The following is a 17,737-nucleotide window of genomic DNA, read 5'->3' on the forward strand; positions in this document are numbered from 1 at the left end:
TGTGTGTGTGTGTGGGGGGGGGGTCATTTAGATCCTGTGAGTTCCCCACTGGACACCAGATGGTGTGTCTACATCCCACATTAGCACAGACAAGGAGTAAAGTCTCCCCTAACCTCAGAGACAAATGTATGAATTTCAATCTTCAACATTCTGAAAGGTGTAATAACTCATACCCCATGCAAAGGCAAGAGCCTGGTTGTACACTAAGAACATGTCAGACTTACAGATGGGTGGCTGTCAGGTTTCTGTGGTAGTGAGTCCTTCAAGTCTCAAGTCTAAGGACCAGCCTGCTTCTTCACCAGGGTGCCAGATGGTGGGGATGGACTTTCAGTAAGCTGAATCCAGTTTGAGGCCCCCAGGTACGCCTAGCTGAGGATGCAGAGACCCCCAGCATGTGCAGAGTACACCTGTAGGAGACTGAAGGGAAAAGCAAGAAACAAGCCAAGGTCAGGGCAGGCAGCAGGCAAGCAATAATGGTAGATGAAGCCAGGATTGGTACAAGGGAAGTCTGACACTGAATACAAGTAATGCCAGGCAAACCAAGATCCCAGAGAAACAGGGAAGTTGCTCTGGTAGCGCAGGCTCTGCTGAGCATGTCTTATATAGGGAAGCAAATTGGGAGGCAGGCCAGCAAGTGATTGGAGAAAAAGGAAATATAAACCCACAGAATAGCAGGCGGTGCCCATAGGTGAGCACAGGAGTCGGCAGCACATGAGTAAGTTATCAGGTCTAGTAGACGTACTGCAGCAAGGAGGTGAGAATTACACTGGCAGGAACTGCAGGCTATACGGTGGCAGTGGCGTTGTCACGATGAGGGGTCAGGCTCGAAGACCAGTTGCTATGGCAGTGGAAAGGCTCACACCGAAACCATCAGGATAGGTACACAGGCAGGTCACCTTGGTGGAGGAGAGGGCTCACCTGAGGTGCGGAGTCTAAGTACTAACTGGTGTACACCAGAGCTCCTCATGGTGGAGATGGATTTGGCTGCATGTTAGCACCATGTTGCGGTCCTCAGGATCACCCCACCAGGAGGTGAGCAAGCGGAGGTCCAGTAGTGTATTAAACAGGTAAGGATCCAAAGGATAGTCAGTAAACAAGCCAAAGGTCAGTAATAACCAGTCGCAGGTTGGGATCAGGCAGAAGCGTAGCTGAGAACAAGCCAAGGGTCAATAATAAGTAGCAGCAAAATATGGATGACAGCAGAGAAGGCAAGGAGCGAGATACTGGCTGGAGAGCACAATAATCTGGCAAACAGGAAGTGCAGAGACATGGCTTATATCAGGAAGTTCATGGGAGGAGCAAGGAGTTCAAGGTTCATGACAAACAAGGACAAGGCAGGATCATTCAAATAATTGCCAAGGGAGCTGTCCAGCATTCCAGGTGGCTCAGCAAGTAGAAACATTGCCACTCACCGCAGAAGGCCCAGGTTTGGACCCAGACTCTGACAGGTGTTCATCAGCTCCTTCATCAGCAGTGATATCTTCATCAGCTCTTCTTCTAAGTTTGGGAACTTTGGTCAACTTGATGCCATGACACCCAGAAAATGCTGGTGGGATTGAGCACAGAGCTGTATGTGGGTGGGAGCACCCTGTATACCATACACATGAGGGGGGCACATGCAGGAGAGCAGGCCACCCATTACACAGAGCTTCAGGCACATGAACCTTCCTTCTGCCAAGCTTGAACTTGTACAGGTGTGCTGATGCCACAGGTCACACACAGCCTCGTCTCATCCCCTGGTAGCCACTACTTAGCCCCTTCTCACCTAGAGCTCACATTTATACAGGTCTGTGATACTCTCCTGGTCCAGGACACAGCTTCCAAAGTCCATCTGAACACTCAGGCCCATGTTACCTGGCTCATACAACCTGATGGGGCCATCTCTCACTGCCAGGGGGTGACTGTGCCTCTCTTACCATCACCATTCCAACCACCACCAGCTCTTAGACCAACCAGGTTACACCAAACACTTCACAATTACCAGGACCCCACTCAACTGAATTTGTTCTTCTTCATACACACTGCAGGACAGTAACATGTATCTACATATGGTATACGGCCCCGGATACTGGTCCCCAGCTAAGTCAAGAATGAAACAAGTTGCATCATTGCTTGAAATTTTCAAAATATTTAAATGTGTAGCACTACCCCCTAAGGAGTCGCTGACATTTTGGGTCCCCATATAGTCCTGCCATGCCAGGCAGCATGCATTTCCTTTGCTCAGACTTGCATCCAGGAAACAGTAACAGGTCCGTGAGTTTGTTTTTTTGTATTTTATTAGGGGAATTGAACATGGATAGGGGAAGGGTGTATGGGTTGCCCATGAGTATAGCAACCGAGGACAATGTCCTGCAACTATGTACAAGTCTCTAGACAAAAATGTACTTCTTGGAGAGTTAGCCAGCATCTCCTCTAGTACCACCCCAGACCCCTGATTCTCCTAATCCGGGCTGCCTGAAGGAATCCCTGGTCAGGGGATCCAATGCCTGTCACTTTAAATGTAAGACAGTAAGCTAAACTAGTTTCCCACTGAAGTGCGCCTTCCCCTTTCTGGCCCAGGGGGTGCAGGTCTACTCACTCAGTCCTCTGTCTGTTAGCTGATGGGTTGGTGGCTCCTTCCCTGCTGCACAGGTGGTCCTCTCTCTAGGGGCTGATGTGGTGCTGAGTTTTCCTCCTTTACAATGTCCCTGCCTGGAGGTGATCCCCTCTCCACCTGGGCTCCCTCCCAGGCTCATGGTCTTCAGCCTCACCTCTTCATCTTTCACCCAAACTCTTTCCTCTTCTTCTCCTCTAGCTGAGCATGCTCAGTCCCTCTTACGGACTGTCCTGGTCCAAAGCCAAGCCTCCTGTTAGGGATTATCCTGGATCCCTTGAAAGCACAAACCATCCATTCCTCACTCCCTCCCACTGCTTTTAGAACTTTCTCCAAAGCTCTAGTGCTGGGGGAAATCCCAAAGAGCTGATCTTCAGAGCCTCTCAGCTCCTGCCCAAAATTTTACCCCTCTGACTATTACACTGATGCTGCTACTCAGCCCTTCTAACCAAAAATTAGAACTCTAGCTCCCCCTAGCTACCTAGGAGGGTGCTACAAATGTGTAACAGTCCCTACATTGGCAGAATATAAGGTGTGTCCCATTAATTATTCAAAGATGGTATTAGATGCAGGACATCAATGAATAGTTCCAAATCCTGGGGTAAAGTTAAAAATGTGTATTAGAAACAGTCCCACTATATACTGGGTTGCAGGAGGGGTGCTGTGGTCTACCCACTCAGTGTCCCATTGGGAGTCCCAGGCCATAAGACTCTAACCCAAGTTCTAGGGTTGGGGGGGCGCTCTCACTCTGGCCAGGCATCTTTCTCTATTGCTGCAGGCATCCAAAGAGAGAGAATTGAACTCTTCCTACTAAATAAAAATGGAGAAGGCCGGACAATGGCTACCAGCCCACCTACTAAGGGGGGTGACTAGAGATAAAGGGAAACTCTCACTTCCACCTGCCTACATGTGTATGCTGCCCAATGCCAGCACTAGAAGGATGACAACACCAAGAGACCATATAACAAGGGTCCAGGTGCCTTCTGGTCATAATCAGTGGAATACATGTCCAGGTTCCTCTAATCAGTGTAAATGGCCCTGTCATGTCAGCACAGGGTGCCACAACCCATAACAAGTCATTTCACGTTTTTGTATTTTTCCACGTATCCTCCATATACTGGAATGTTTATATAATGACTCCCATATACTGCCATCCACATCTTTATATGATATATGTCCTTCTATATACTGTATAAGATAGAATTTAGTCCTTCAGGGGTGTGGACATTTTTGGAAAAACAACTTGTCCAGGGACTAAATCCGTGTCCCAAGTGGTCTCTCATGACAATCTACTTGTCCAGATAAAAAAAAAAAATTAACCAAATTGTATTTAAATCTGAGGTGCTTTAATGGAATGTCTGGGGGTTTTAAAAACAAAAGGGGTTTCATGGCGACTTAAACATTTCATATTATTACCATTGTGCTGCTTATATCCTCCTCACCTCCCTGCTTGTCTCCAGCACTGCACCCGAGGACTAGCAGGGAGGAAAGAGACCTTGCAGTATAATGAACACTGATTGGGTGCTCATCAGGGAAGTGGAGTTTTCTCTTCTTGGGTTCCCCGCTGGCACTCCTGGCTCCTCCCTCTTGTTGGGTGCCCCCACAGCCAGCAGCTTGCTATGGGGCACACTCTGCTCCGTGTGTCCATTCACACACAGAGCCACGGCTTGGCCCCACCCTCTCTTTCTCCTCATTGACTCACTGGTTGTGACTGAGAAGAAGCAGTCCTGGGAGAGCCAAGACTCCAGTGCACATTGCTGGATCGAGAGGGGGCTTAGGTGAGTATTAGCAGGTGCTGGGGGGGCTGCTGCACAGAGAAGGTTTTTCACCTTCATGCATGAAATGCAAGCAGCATTATTTGGATGTTCTACACAAACAGCAAACTAAGACCGCTCCGTACACATTGGACATCTCTGTACATCTGCTAGAGAGATGCGGGGGATGTGTTGGCACTCTCATGTGATCCTCCACTATTTCTTTATTTCCTTTCCTTATTTAGAAAATCAGCCCCATCATATCTAATAGACGTCACACTCTTGTTCTGTCCCCGTACACGGCTGACCACAGAGGAGCTCTCAGGTCTCATTACCTCTTCCCCTCCAGCTGGAGAGAGCACAGAACATCATATGGGAGCAGAGACAACATGGAGGAGGACACCAAGTCTGCCTGGAGGAGCACTCAGAAAGCAGGTAACCTGGGGAGGGTTGGGAGAGAACAAAGTGAGAACATTTATAAAGCAACTGAGGCTCAAATCAGCAGTCTGCCTGTGCAGTGTGAGTGTAGGAATGTCTACAATGATCTTTGTGTCTCTTTTCTGACCAAAGAGACAAATGTAGTTTTGTGTGGTTGTGCCTCCAAATAGTGATTGTCCATCTCATTTCTCTGTTGTGCCACAACTGTGAGCGTCTTTTTATCAATTACATCTAACCTCCGAACTGTCACAGAAAGTAGAAGTGCTAAGAATAGAATAGATAGAATAAGACACTTCTATCAGTAGTCATTGCCAGAATACATCACCATGGCCATCACTTTCCCTATCACCAACTGTCCATAAGATGCTTCTATTGGTGGTCATTGCCAGAATACATCACCATGGCCATCACCCTCCAATCGCCAACTGTCCATAAGACTCTCCTTCCGGTGGTCATTGCCAGAATAAATCACCATGACCATCACCCTCTGTATCACCAACTTTCCATAAGACACTTCTGTTGGTGGTCATTTCCAGAATAAATTATCATGATCATCACCCTCATATCACCAACTGTCCATTAGACGTTTCTATTGGTGGTCATTGCCAGAATACATCACCATGACCATCACCCTACATACCACCAACTGTCCATAAAACACTTCTATCAGTGGTCATTGCCAGAATACATTACTGTGACCATCACCCTCTGATCACCAACTGTCCATAAGACACATCTATTGGTGGTCATTGCAAGAATACATCACCATGACCATCAGTCTCTCTATCACCAACTCTCCATAAAACACTTCTATTGGTGGCCATTGCCTGAACATATCACTGGCACACACACAGTCAGCTCTGTTCTTTCTCAGGCAGATTATTATACAATTCATGGTATTAGTGTTTGGAGAGATGTAGATGTCAAAGTACGAATAGACCAAGGAAGGTGACAGAGGAGATGGGGAGTGAGAACACTGATCATCACCAGTACTAGTTAGTCCCATTCAGCTGGACTTGTTCTGTAATAATGAAGACATTTCACAGCTTCTCCAACCATCATCTTCAGTTCTAATGAGTGTCAGGAACATCCTTCAGTATTTATATCAAACAACAAACAGAGAAAAAAATCCCAGCTCAACTTACCAACCAGCCTGCAACCAACCGGATTGTTCTATCTGACAGTTTGCATTAAAAAGAGGGGTTACAAATACTGTACAAATACTGTACATGTGTAAGCTTCAGAACCTCTTCATAGTACCCCAGTATTTTCTGCAGTCCTAACTCTATAATTGTGAGAGCCTCCATAGTAGAAGCACATGTATAATAATGGATAGACTGAGGGCAGGTATGGCTGGAGGGAGCCCACCTCTCTTTGAAGGCACAGGGGTGCACTGGACACCCAGCATATAGCACAATGGCAGCCAATGTGTCCAGTGTGTCCCCTCACCAGTATTCCAACAGTACAAACAAATGACAACTGCCCCAATCTATAACTGGCCTTGGCAGGGCAGATGCTCTGAAGAGGATAATGATGATAATGAATGTCAAATTCAAACATCCATAAACGTCCCCCCACCCTCACTCATCCCAATCACATCTGATCTATCCATCCCCCACATCATCACCAACCCAAACTATTTCAGTACTCTCTCAATCAATCAAAAGACCATTACCAAGCCGAATCTCTCAGCCAACCTAATCCCCTCGCTCATTCCTAACCCATCACCCAACCCAAACATTTTACCCGGACCAAACACCTTCCTCTATTGTAAACATACTACCTCAACCCCAATCTGTTCATCCTACCCAACACTCTCACCAAACCCAAATATCCTCACCCAACCTAAACATTGCCTCTCTCAAACCACCCTTACACAACCCATACAGTATATCCTCATTAATCACCCTCATTCATGCCAGAAATCCTCGGCCAACTTAATTACTCCTGATACACCCAACTATTTATACAAACATATTTATTCAACATAATTATATTTAATTAATCGACATGTCCTTACCAATCCCTCATTCAAACCAAATGACGTGTCCGAATCTACACATCCCTGAAGAATGGGGCAGTTCTGGGTTCCTGAAACTTGTCACCTGCACCTACAGATCTTAATTTAATGATTTTATTGGCATCAACACTTCTGGACTCTAATCTCCTGGAATGTCTCTCCTGTTCATCGTTCTTCCTCCAACCATCCTTCATCTTTATGTACTCTGTGTTTTTCCAGAATCTGATAGGGAGGGTGCAGACCCTGGATCCAGCTTTCTGAATGTGGTCCCTGCATCACTCATTTATGAGCATGTGGTCCTGGAGTCTTCTGAGTATGACAATGTGGCCCCGGCATCGTCCAGAGATATTCCTAAAACGTTCAGCTCTCAGCATGAGGTCATCAGATCATCAAGAAGAAAGCATGTGGTCCATGGAGCACCCCGCTGTGGTTGTCTGGTTCCTGCACTGCTCATGGTGTTGCTGTTGACATGTGCCACTCTGCAGTCACTGCTGATATCACTCCGATTATCAGGTAAAAGATTCCTCAGGGGTGGGGCTGATTGTACATACTAAAGTGTCTTGTGGGCGATCTTAAAGTCGTGCAGCGTGCACCAATCCATGTACCTGGCCAGGACTTGTACTGGAGATTGGCGCAATGCTTTTACAACTGTCACACAAGTCTGTGAGGAGAAATTGTTTTCTAAACTTGCTATTGGAGAAAATATATCAAAGGAACATCTTTAGAGGAGAATTATCACCGTACAACCCGAGTCATTGAGATTCCTATCCGATCATTTCCTAAAGTTTACATAATTGATATGTAGGTGAGGAGGATGTACTATACATAGAAAGAAAAGGAACCCTCTGTGGGGTGGTGGTTGGGACTGCTGCCACACATTGGGGGAGATTTACATACTACTTGCAGAGGAACCAATCAGCTTCTAACTTCAGATTTTTCAATTAAGCTTTGAAAATAAAACCTGAAAGCTGATTGGTTACTATGCACAGGTGCAAAAGATTCTTTGTACTTCACTTTCCAGTGTTAGTGAATCTTCCCCATTGGAAGCTTCATGGGTTTGATTGCAGAGTTATTTCTGACTTGTTTTTGTGGTTTCTTTTCAATATCGCATTTTATCATCAAACAAATGACTGACAGGACTCCTCCATACTCCTCCGTACTCCTCTGTACTCCTCCGTACTCCTCTGTACTCCTCCGTACTCCTCCGTACTCCTCCGTACTCCTCCATATTTATTTCTGACTTGAGTGGTTTAGTGTTTCATGTGATGGGAGGAACAAGTTAGGAGTTTTACCATTTGTATAAACAATGAATCTTCAGTTGCCCCTCATGTGTACTGAGTGTAAAATCGCTCCGTGTTGTTGGGTGTCAGTGTGCGTGTTATTTGTCACATGTATGTGGCAGCCCATTGATTTCAAAGGCTGCCCTATGGATGATACAAACACGCCAAAGTAGCTCATGTAGATTTGTGAGAGTTACACTTCACACATGTTACAACCATGCATTGTAATGTATTTGTTGAGTGCTTTCATGGTGGAAAAATGTGCGTCTACTTGGCGCATTTGGGGTGCCATTAACAATGAATGGAAACGCACGTGTGACATGTATATTATTTATGTGCATTACGTAAAAGTGTGATTCTGCATGCAGTCATGACATGCTCAGGTGTGAATGACAAGTACAGTGCCTTGAAGAAGTCCCCCTCCCCCTGAAATGTCCCCCATGTTGTTATGTTACAATGTATCCCCCCCTGAAATGTCCCCCATGTTGTCATGTTACAATGTATTCCCACTCCCCCCTGAAATGTCCCCCATGTTGTCATGTTACAATGTATTCCCACTCCCCCCTGAAATGTCCCCCATGTTGTCATGTTACAATGTATTCCCCCTCCCCCCTGAAATGTCCCCCATGTTGTCATGTTACAATGTATTCCTCCTCCCCCCTGAAATGTCCCCCATGTTGTCATGTTACAATGTATTGCCCTCCCCCTGAAATGTCCCCCATGTTGTCATGTTACAATGTATCCCCCCTCCTGAAATGTCCCCCATGTTGTCATGTTACAATGTATCCCCCCCCTGAAATGTCCCCCATGTTGTCATGTTACAATGTATCCCCCCCCCTGAAATGTCCCCCATGTTGTCATGTTACAATGTATTCCCCTCCCCCTGAAATGTCCCCCATGTTGTCATGTTACAATGTATCTCCCCCCCTGAAATGCCCCCATGTTGTCATGTTACAATGTATTCCCCTCCCCCTGAAATGTCCCCCATGTTGTCATGTTACAATGTATTCCCCCCCTGAAATGTCCCCCATGTTGTCATGTTACAATGTATTCCCCTCCCCCTGAAATGTCCCCCATGTTGTCATGTTACAATGTATTCCCCCCCTGAAATGTCCCCCATGTTGTCATGTTACAATGTATTCCCCTCCCCCTGAAATGTCCCCCATGTTGTCATGTTACAATGTATTCCCCCCCTGAAATGTCCCCCATGTTGTCATGTTACAATGTATTCCCCTCCCCCTGAAATGTCCCCCATGTTGTCATGTTCCTAGATTATAAGCTCCAAGGAGCAGGGCCCTCGATCCCCTCATGTTTTGCATTGTATTGGTATTGTTCTGTCACATGTTCTGTCCCCCTTTGTAATGTACAGCGCTGAGCCAACTATTGGCGCTTTATAAATACTGTATAATAATAATAATAATAATGTTACAATATATTTATCAGGATTGGATGTGATAGGCCGACACAAAGTGGCACATAATTGTGAAGTGGAAGGAAAATGAGAAATGGTTTCCAACATTTGTGATCAATAAATCTGTGAGAAGTGTGGAGGCATTTGTATTCGGCCCCCCAGAGTCAATACTTTTGTAGGACCCCCTTTGGCTGCAGTTCCAGCTGCAGGTCTTTTTGGGGATGTCTCTTTGCACATCTAGAGAGGGACATTTCTACCCATTCTCCTGTGCAGAATCCCTCAAGCTCTGTCAGATTGGATGGAGAACGTCTGGGAACAGCAATTTTCAGGTCTGGCCACAGATTCTCCATTGGATTTGGTTGTGACTGGGCCATTCTAACGCATGAATATGCTTTGATCTGAACCATTCCATTGTAACTCTGGCTGGATGTTTCGGGTCGTTGTCCTGCTGGAAGGGGAACCTCCGCCCCGGTCTCAAGTCTTCTGCAGACTCTAACAGGTTTTCTTCTAAGATTGCCCTGTATTTGGCTCCATCCATCTTCCTATCAACTCTGACCAGCTTCCCTGTCCCTGCTGAAGAAAAGTATCCCCACCACATGATGCTGCCACCACCATGTTTCACAGTGGCGATGGTGTGCTCAGGGTGATGGGCAGTGTTAGTTTTCTACCACACATAGCGTTTTGCTTTTAGGCCAAAAAGTCCCATTTTGGTCTCCTCTGACCAGAGCCCCTTCTTCCACGTGTTTGTGTGGACTGACACAGGGAAACGCAGGCTTCAGATATGGTATAATAATAATATTTATTATTAGCTGCACAAATAAACACACACAGTGCAAACAAAACTAACCTTAAGCTAATAGGTACACAGTGCAAACAAAACAAACCAATAGGTACACAGTGCAGTCAGGGCTGGAGAGGTGGAGTGGTCAGGCAGGCCAAGCCCACAGCATGGATTTCCTCAGGGCGCGGGGTCTAAGTCCCACCACTATTGGCGAATCCATTCCTGACAGTACCCCCCCCTCAAGGAGCAGCGTCAGGAAGCTCCAAACAGTCCTAAATGGGCAAAATGTTCCACTGCCAGGGTCTGGTAACTGGCGGGATATCAAGGACTGGCACATCAGGCTATGCAGCGGGCAGAGGCACGTCAGGCTGGGCACCGGACAGGGGCACGTCAGACTGGGCACCGGACAGGGGCACATCAGGCTGGGCACTGGACAGGGGCACATCAGACTGGGCACTGGACAGGGGCACGTCAGGCTGGGCACCGGACAAAGGCACATCAGGCTGGGCATTGGGCCACCAGGCGGAGCAGCGGGCACCGGGCCACCAGGCGGAGCAGCAGGCGCCGAGTCATCTGGCAAGACTGCGGGAACCGGGTCATCTGACAAGACAGCGGGCATCGGGTCGTCAAGCAAGACAGCGGGCGCCGAGTCATCTGGCAAGACTGCGGGCGCCGAGTCATCTGGCAAGACTACGGGCGCCGAGTCATCTGGCAAGACTGCGGGCGCAGAGTCATCTGGCAAGACAGCGGGCACCGAGTCATCTGGCAAAACAGCGGGCACCGGGTCATCTGGCAAGACAGCGGGCATCGGGTCGTCAAGCAAGACTGCGGGCACCGAGTCATCTGGCAAGACTGCGGGCACCGAGTCATCTGGCAAGACTGCAGGCGCCGAGTCATCTGGCAAGACTGCGGGCACCAAGTCATCTAGCAAGACTGCGGGCGCCGAGTCATCTGGCAAGACTGCGGGCACCGAGTGATCTGGCAAGACTGCGGGCACCGAGTCATCTGGCAAGACTGCGGGCACCAAGTCATCTGGCAAGACTGCGGGCATCGGGTCATCAAGCAAGACAGCGGGCTCCGAGTCATCTGGCAAGACAGCGGGCACCGAGTCATCTGGCAAGACAGCGGGCACCGAGTCATCTGGCAAAACAGCGGGCATCGGGTCATCAGGCATCAGGTCATCTGGCTCGACAGCGGGTACCGGGTCATCTGGTTCGACAGCGGGCATCGGGTCACCAGGCATTGGATCGTCTGGCTCAACAGCGGGCATCGGGTCACCAGGCATTGGATCGTCTGGCTCGACAGCGGGCATCGGGTCACCAGGCATCAGGTCATCTGGCTCGACAGCTGGCATCGGGTCATCAGGCATGACAGTGGGCATCGGGTCACCAGGCATCAGGTCATCTGGCTCGACAGCGGGCACTGAGTCACCTGGCATGATAGGATCATTAGGCTGGATCAGTTCATCAGGTTGGGTACAGACATCAGTCTGGGTAGAGACATCAGGCTGAATTGCGGGTGCCGAGGCACCAGGCTGAACCACGGAAGGCGGGTTCTCAGACGGCAGCAGGCTGACCGGTTTGGATACTGGCAGGATGGTATTGGTTGGAAAGAATTTTCGCTTTTTTCTGGTTTTAGTTACTGGAGCACTGCAAGTAAACGCAGGTCTGTAAACGAATGGAGCAGCTGAAGACAGAGAAGAGCTGGAGGATGGAACAGGAGAGGGAACAGTTGCTACAGAGGACTTCTTTACAGGGTTAAAGAAAGGATAGGTGCAGCGAGTGGGAGCAGGGGACTGGTATGTGGTAGTTAGAGTATACTGGGCCGTCACTGGGGGTGCTGTCGGGGATGCAGGAAGAGTGCCTTGAGCAGAGGAATGATGTTGCAAGCTGACTGAGGCTGGGTGTAACAAGTCTGACCATGCCTGCAGTATGGGTTGAACAAAGCTCAGCTTACACAAAGCCTTTCTGGTCAATGACTGCACTGCGTTTATACAATCTGTTAGTACCTGTTGTGAACATGCAGAATAACGCTCCAGAAAGTAATCCACATCATCCTCCAGTAACCAAGCCAGGGACTCTACCTGGTCGGCACTAAATGGCAGCAAAAATTCATCCCTGCATTCGGGGGTACCAGATGAAACCAACTCTGTACAAGCCTGAATCAATGGTTGCACCTCAGAGAACTCTGTGACCTGATCTACTAGAACATGAGCGAACCGTATACATTCTAGCAATTCATCCCGGGGATACTCCTTCAGAGTCTGATAAGCATACTCCCTGTCATCAAACACTAGCAGAGACAAATACACAACCTCATCAGGATCCATCCTTCCCATCAACAAGCCAAGATGGCTTCCCTGTGCAGCCACTTCTGGTCAGGATTGACCTTGGTGTTCTGTTAGGGATCCGGGTATGACCAGAGGTGTGTGGACTGACACAGGGAAACGCAGGCTTCAGATATGGTATAATAATAATATTTATTATTAGCTGCACGAATAAACAAACACAGTGCAAACAAAACTAACCTTAAGCTAATAGGTACACAGTGCAAACAAAAAAAAACAATAGGTACACAGTGCAGTCAGGGCTGGAGAGGTGGAGTGGTCAGGCAGGCCAAGCCCACAGCATGGATTTCCTCAGGGCGCGGGGTCTAAGTCCCACCACTATTGGCGAGTCCATTCCTGACAGTACCCCCCCCCCCTCAAGGAGCGGCTTCGGGATGCTCCAAACAGTCCTAAATGGGCAAAATGTTCCACTGCCAGGGTCCGGTAACTGGCGGGATATCAAGGACTGGCACATCAGGCTACGCAGCGGGCAGAGGCATGTCAGGCTGGGCACCGGACAGGGGCACGTCAGGCTGGGCACCGGACAGGGGCACTCCAGGCTGGGCACCGGACAGGGGCACGTCAGGCTGGGCACCGGACAAAGGCACATCAGGCTGGGCACCGGGCCACCAGGCGGATCAGCGGGCAGCGGGCCACCAGGCGGAGCAGCGGGCGCCGAGTCATCTGGCAAGACTGCGGGCACCGGGTCATCTGGCAAAACAGTGGGCACCGGGTCATCTGGCAAATACAGGGGGCATCGGGTCATCAAGCAAGACTGCGGGCACCGAGTCATCTGGCAAGACTGCGGGCGCCGAGTCATCTGGCAAGACTGCGGGCGCCGAGTCATCTGGCAAGACTGCGGGCACCAAGTCATCTAGCAAGACTGCGGGCGCCGAGTCATCTGGCAAGACTGCGGGCACCAAGTCATCTAGCAAGACTGCGGGCGCCGAGTCATCTGGCAAGACTGCGGGCACCGAATGATCTGGCAAGACTGCGGGCACCGAGTCATTTGGCAAGACTGCGGGCACCAAGTCATCTGGCAAGACTGCGGGCATCGGGTCATCAAGCAAGACAGCGGGCTCCGAGTCATCTGGCAAGACAGCGGGCACCGAGTCATCTGGCAAGACAGCGGGCACCGAGTCATCTGGCAAAACAGCGGGCATTGGGTCATCAGGCATCAGGTCATCTGGCTCAACAGCAGGTACCGGGTCATCTGGTTTGACAGCGGGCATCGGGTCACCAGGCATTGGATCGTCTGGCTCGACAGCGGGCATCGGGTCACCAGGCATTGGATCGTCTGGCTCGACAGCGGGCATCGGGTCACCAGGCATCAGGTCATCTGGCTCGACAGCTGGCATCGGGTCATCAGGGACGACAGTGGGCATCGGGTCACCAGGTATCAGGTCATCTGGCTCGACAGCGGGCACCGAGTCACCTGGCATGATAGGATCATTAGGCTGGATCAGTTCATCAGGCTGGGTACAGACATCAGTCTGGGTAGAGACATCAAGCTGAATTGCGGGTGCCGAGGCACCAAGCTGAACCACGGAAGGCGGGTTCTCAGACGGCAGCAGGCTGACCGGTTTGGATACTGGCAGGATGGTATTGGTTGGAAAGAATTTTCGCTTTTTTCTGGTTTTAGTTACTGGAGCACTGTAAGTAAACGCAGGTCTGTAAACGAATGGAGCAGCTGAAGACAGAGAAGAGCTGGAGGATGGAACAGAGGAGGAAGCAGTTGCTACAGAGGACTTCTTTACAGGGTTAAAGAAAGGATAGGTGCAGCGAGTGGGAGCAGAGGACTGGTATGTGGTAGTTAGCAGAGTATACTGGGCCGTCACTGGGGGTGCTGTCGGGGATGCAGGAAGAGTGCCTTGAGTGGAGGAATGACGTTGTAAGCTGACTGAGGCTGGGTGTAACAAATCTGTCCATGTCTGCAGTATGGGTTGAACAAAGCTCAGCTTACACAAAGCCTGTCTGGTCAAAGTCTGCACTGCGTTTATACAATCTCTTAGTATCTGTGGTGAACATGCAGCATAATGCTCCAGAAAGTAATCCCCATTATCCTCTAATAACCATACCAGGGACTCTACCTGGTCGGCCCTAAATGGCAGCAAACATTCATCCCTGCATTCGGGGGTACCAGATGAAACCAACTCTGCACAAACCTGAATCAATGGCTGCACCTCAGAGAACTCTGTGACCTGATCTACTAGGCAATGAGCGATCCGTATACATTCTAGCAGTTGATCCCGGGGATACTCCTTCAGAGTCTGATAAGCATACTCTCTGTCATCAAACACTAGCAGAGACAAATACACAACCTCATCCAGATCCATCCTTCCCAGCAACAATAAGCCAAGATGGCTTCCCTGTGCAGCCATTTCTGGTCAGGATTGGCCTTGGTGTTCTGTTAGGGTTCCGGGTATGACCAGAGGTGTGTGGACTGACGCAGGGAAACGCAGGCTTCAGATATGGTATAATAATAATATTTATTATTAGCTGCACAAATAAACACACACAGTGCAAACAAAACTAACCTTAAGCTAATAGGTACACAGTGCAAACAAAACAAACCAATAGGTACACAGTGCAGTCAGGGCTGGAGAGGTGGAGTGGTCAGGCAGGCCAAGCCCACAGCATGGATTTCCTCAGGGCGCGGGGTCTAAGTCCCACCACTATTGGCAAGTCCATTCCTGACAGTCAGTTTAGGTGGACGGCCATGTCTTGGTAGGTTTGTAGTTGTGCCGTACTCATTCCATTTTCGGATAATGGATTGAACACAGTGCTCCGTGAGATGTTCAGAGCTTGGGAGATTTGTTTATAACCTAACCCTGCTTTACACATCTCCACAACTTTATCCGTGGCCTGTCTGGTGTGTTCCTTGGCCTTCATGATGCTATTTATTCACTAATGTTCTCTAACAAACCTCTGAGGACTTCACAGAACAGCTGGATTTATACTGAGATCACATGACACACAGGGGGACTCTATGTACTAATTAGGTGACTTCTGAAGGCAATTGGTTCCACTAGATTGTATTTAGGGGTATCAGAGTAAAGGGGGCTAAATACAAATGCACGCCACACTTTTCACAGATTTATTGGTCACAAATGTTGGAAATCATTTCTCATTTTCCTTCCACTTCCCAGTTATGTGCCACTTTGTGTCGGTCCATCACATCGAATCCCAATAAAATACATTGAAAAAAAAAAAATTCTCCTGCAAAGTGATATCATACCAGCTAATGGGGGATGGAAAGGAGCGGGGGCAGGCATTTCACAAACATATTACTCCCTGAATATGGGTGTAGAATGTAACATGTTATAAAAGGTGGACCTATCCTTTACGTGTCTGCTTCAATTTCCAGGTGGAGAAGTCGGTGCAACATCAGGATCACCAGGATCACCAGGATCATCAGGATCATCAGGATCATCAGGATCATCAGGATCATCAGGATCATCAGGTGATGTGTGGACCTGCCTCGTTCTTTGTCTTCTCAATGTGTGGGTCGTACAGGTGAAGGGCACCGAATCCATAGCACATCATAAATGATAATAAATATCACAGTTGGACAAGTCTAAGATCTTTACATGAATTGCCCCCTTGTCCTCCAGAAGATGTACCCCCCGTCCGGGCCAGGCCATTTTTTTTTTTCGATACGGCGCTGCCTTACTTTAGCTGACAATTGCACGGTCATGCAACGCTGTACATAAACAGAATTTTTGTCATTTTTTTTCCCCAACAAATAGACCTTTCTTTTGGTGGAATTTGATTTTTTTGTATGTTTGCGCTATACGCAAAAACATTTTTTTTAAGTATCAAATACAAAAAAAATAAAAAAATCTAATTTCTTCATAAATTTAGGCCAAAATATATTCTGCTCCATATTTTTGGTAAAAAAAATTCCAATAAGCGTATATTGATTGGTTCATGCAGGTGAGAATATCTGTTAGCCAAATTGGGGTCAGATCAGGAGAGCAGGTGAGAACATCTACTAGCCAAGCCGGGGTCAGATCAGGAGAGCAGGTGAGAAGATCTATTAGCCAAGCTGAGGTCAGATCAGGGGAACAGGTGAGAACATCTATTAGCCAAGCTGAGGTCAGATCAGGGGAACAGGTGAGAACATCTATTAGCCAAGCTGAGGTCAGATCAGGGGAACAGGTGAGAACATCTATTAGCCAAATCGGGGTCAGATTAGGAGAGCAGGTGAGAATATCTATTAGCCAAGCCGGAGTCAGATCAGGAGAGCAGGTGAGAACATCTATTAGCCAAATCGGGGTCAGATCAGGAGAGCAGGTGAGAATATCTATCAGCCAAGCTGAGGTCAGATCGGGGGAACAGGTGAGAACATCTATTAGCCAAGCTGAGGTCAGATCAGGGGAACAGGTGAGAATATCTATTAGCCAAGCCGGAGTTAGATCAGGAGAGCAGGTGAGAACATCTATTAGCCAAATCGGGGTCAGATCAGGAGAGCAGGTGAGAACATCTATTAGCCAAATCGGGGTCAGATCAGGAGAGCAGGTGAGAACATCTATTAGCCAAATCGGGGTCAGATCAGGGGAACAGGTGAGAATATCTATTAGCCAAGCTGAGGTCAGATCAGGGGAACAAGTGAGAATATCTATCAGCCAAGCCGGGGTCAGATAAGGAGAGCAGGTGAGAACATCTATTAGCCAAGCTGAGGTCAGATCAGGAGAGCAGGTGAGAACATCCATTAGCCAAGCCAGGGGTCAGATCAGGAGAGCAGGTGAGAATATCCATTAGCCAAGCCAGGGTCAGATCAGGAGAGCAGGTGAGAACATCCATTAGCCAAGCCAGGGTCAGATCAGGGGAACAGGTGAGAACATCCATTAGCCAAGCCAGGATCAGATCAGGGGAACAGGTGAGAACATCCATTAGCCAAGCCAGGATCAGATCAGGGGAACAGGTGAGAACATCTACTAGCCAAGCTGGGGTCAGATCAGGGGAACAGGTGAGAACATCCATTAGCCAAGCCAGTGTCAGATCAGGGGAACAGGTGAGAACATCTACTAGCCAAGCTGGGGTCAGATCAGGGGAAAAGGTGAGAACATCTACTAGCCAAGCCGGGGTCAGATCAGGAGAGCAGGTGAGAATATCTGGGTAATGCCCATAG

The 17,737-nt window shown here is 48.6% G+C and overlaps 1 protein-coding gene across 1 annotated transcript in view; it reads left to right on the forward strand.

Moving 5' to 3' along the window:
- The first annotated feature begins 4,736 nt into the window (after positions 1-4,736).
- The window catches only part of LOC149449570 (uncharacterized), a 33,982-nt gene continuing 20,981 nt past the window's right edge, over positions 4,737-17,737 (forward strand). The window contains exons 1-3 of the mRNA XM_089693067.1: positions 4,737-4,782; positions 7,025-7,182; positions 15,971-16,119. Of these exons, the coding sequence (XP_089549193.1) occupies positions 4,737-4,782; positions 7,025-7,182; positions 15,971-16,119 (353 nt within the window). The remainder of the gene's footprint in view (positions 4,783-7,024; positions 7,183-15,970; positions 16,120-17,737) is intronic.

Source organism: Staurois parvus, unplaced genomic scaffold (genome assembly GCF_062004578.1).
Source record: "Staurois parvus isolate SC_StPar_1 unplaced genomic scaffold, SC_StPar_1.0 ptg000612l, whole genome shotgun sequence".
Classification (NCBI taxonomy): Eukaryota; Metazoa; Chordata; class Amphibia; order Anura; family Ranidae; genus Staurois; species Staurois parvus.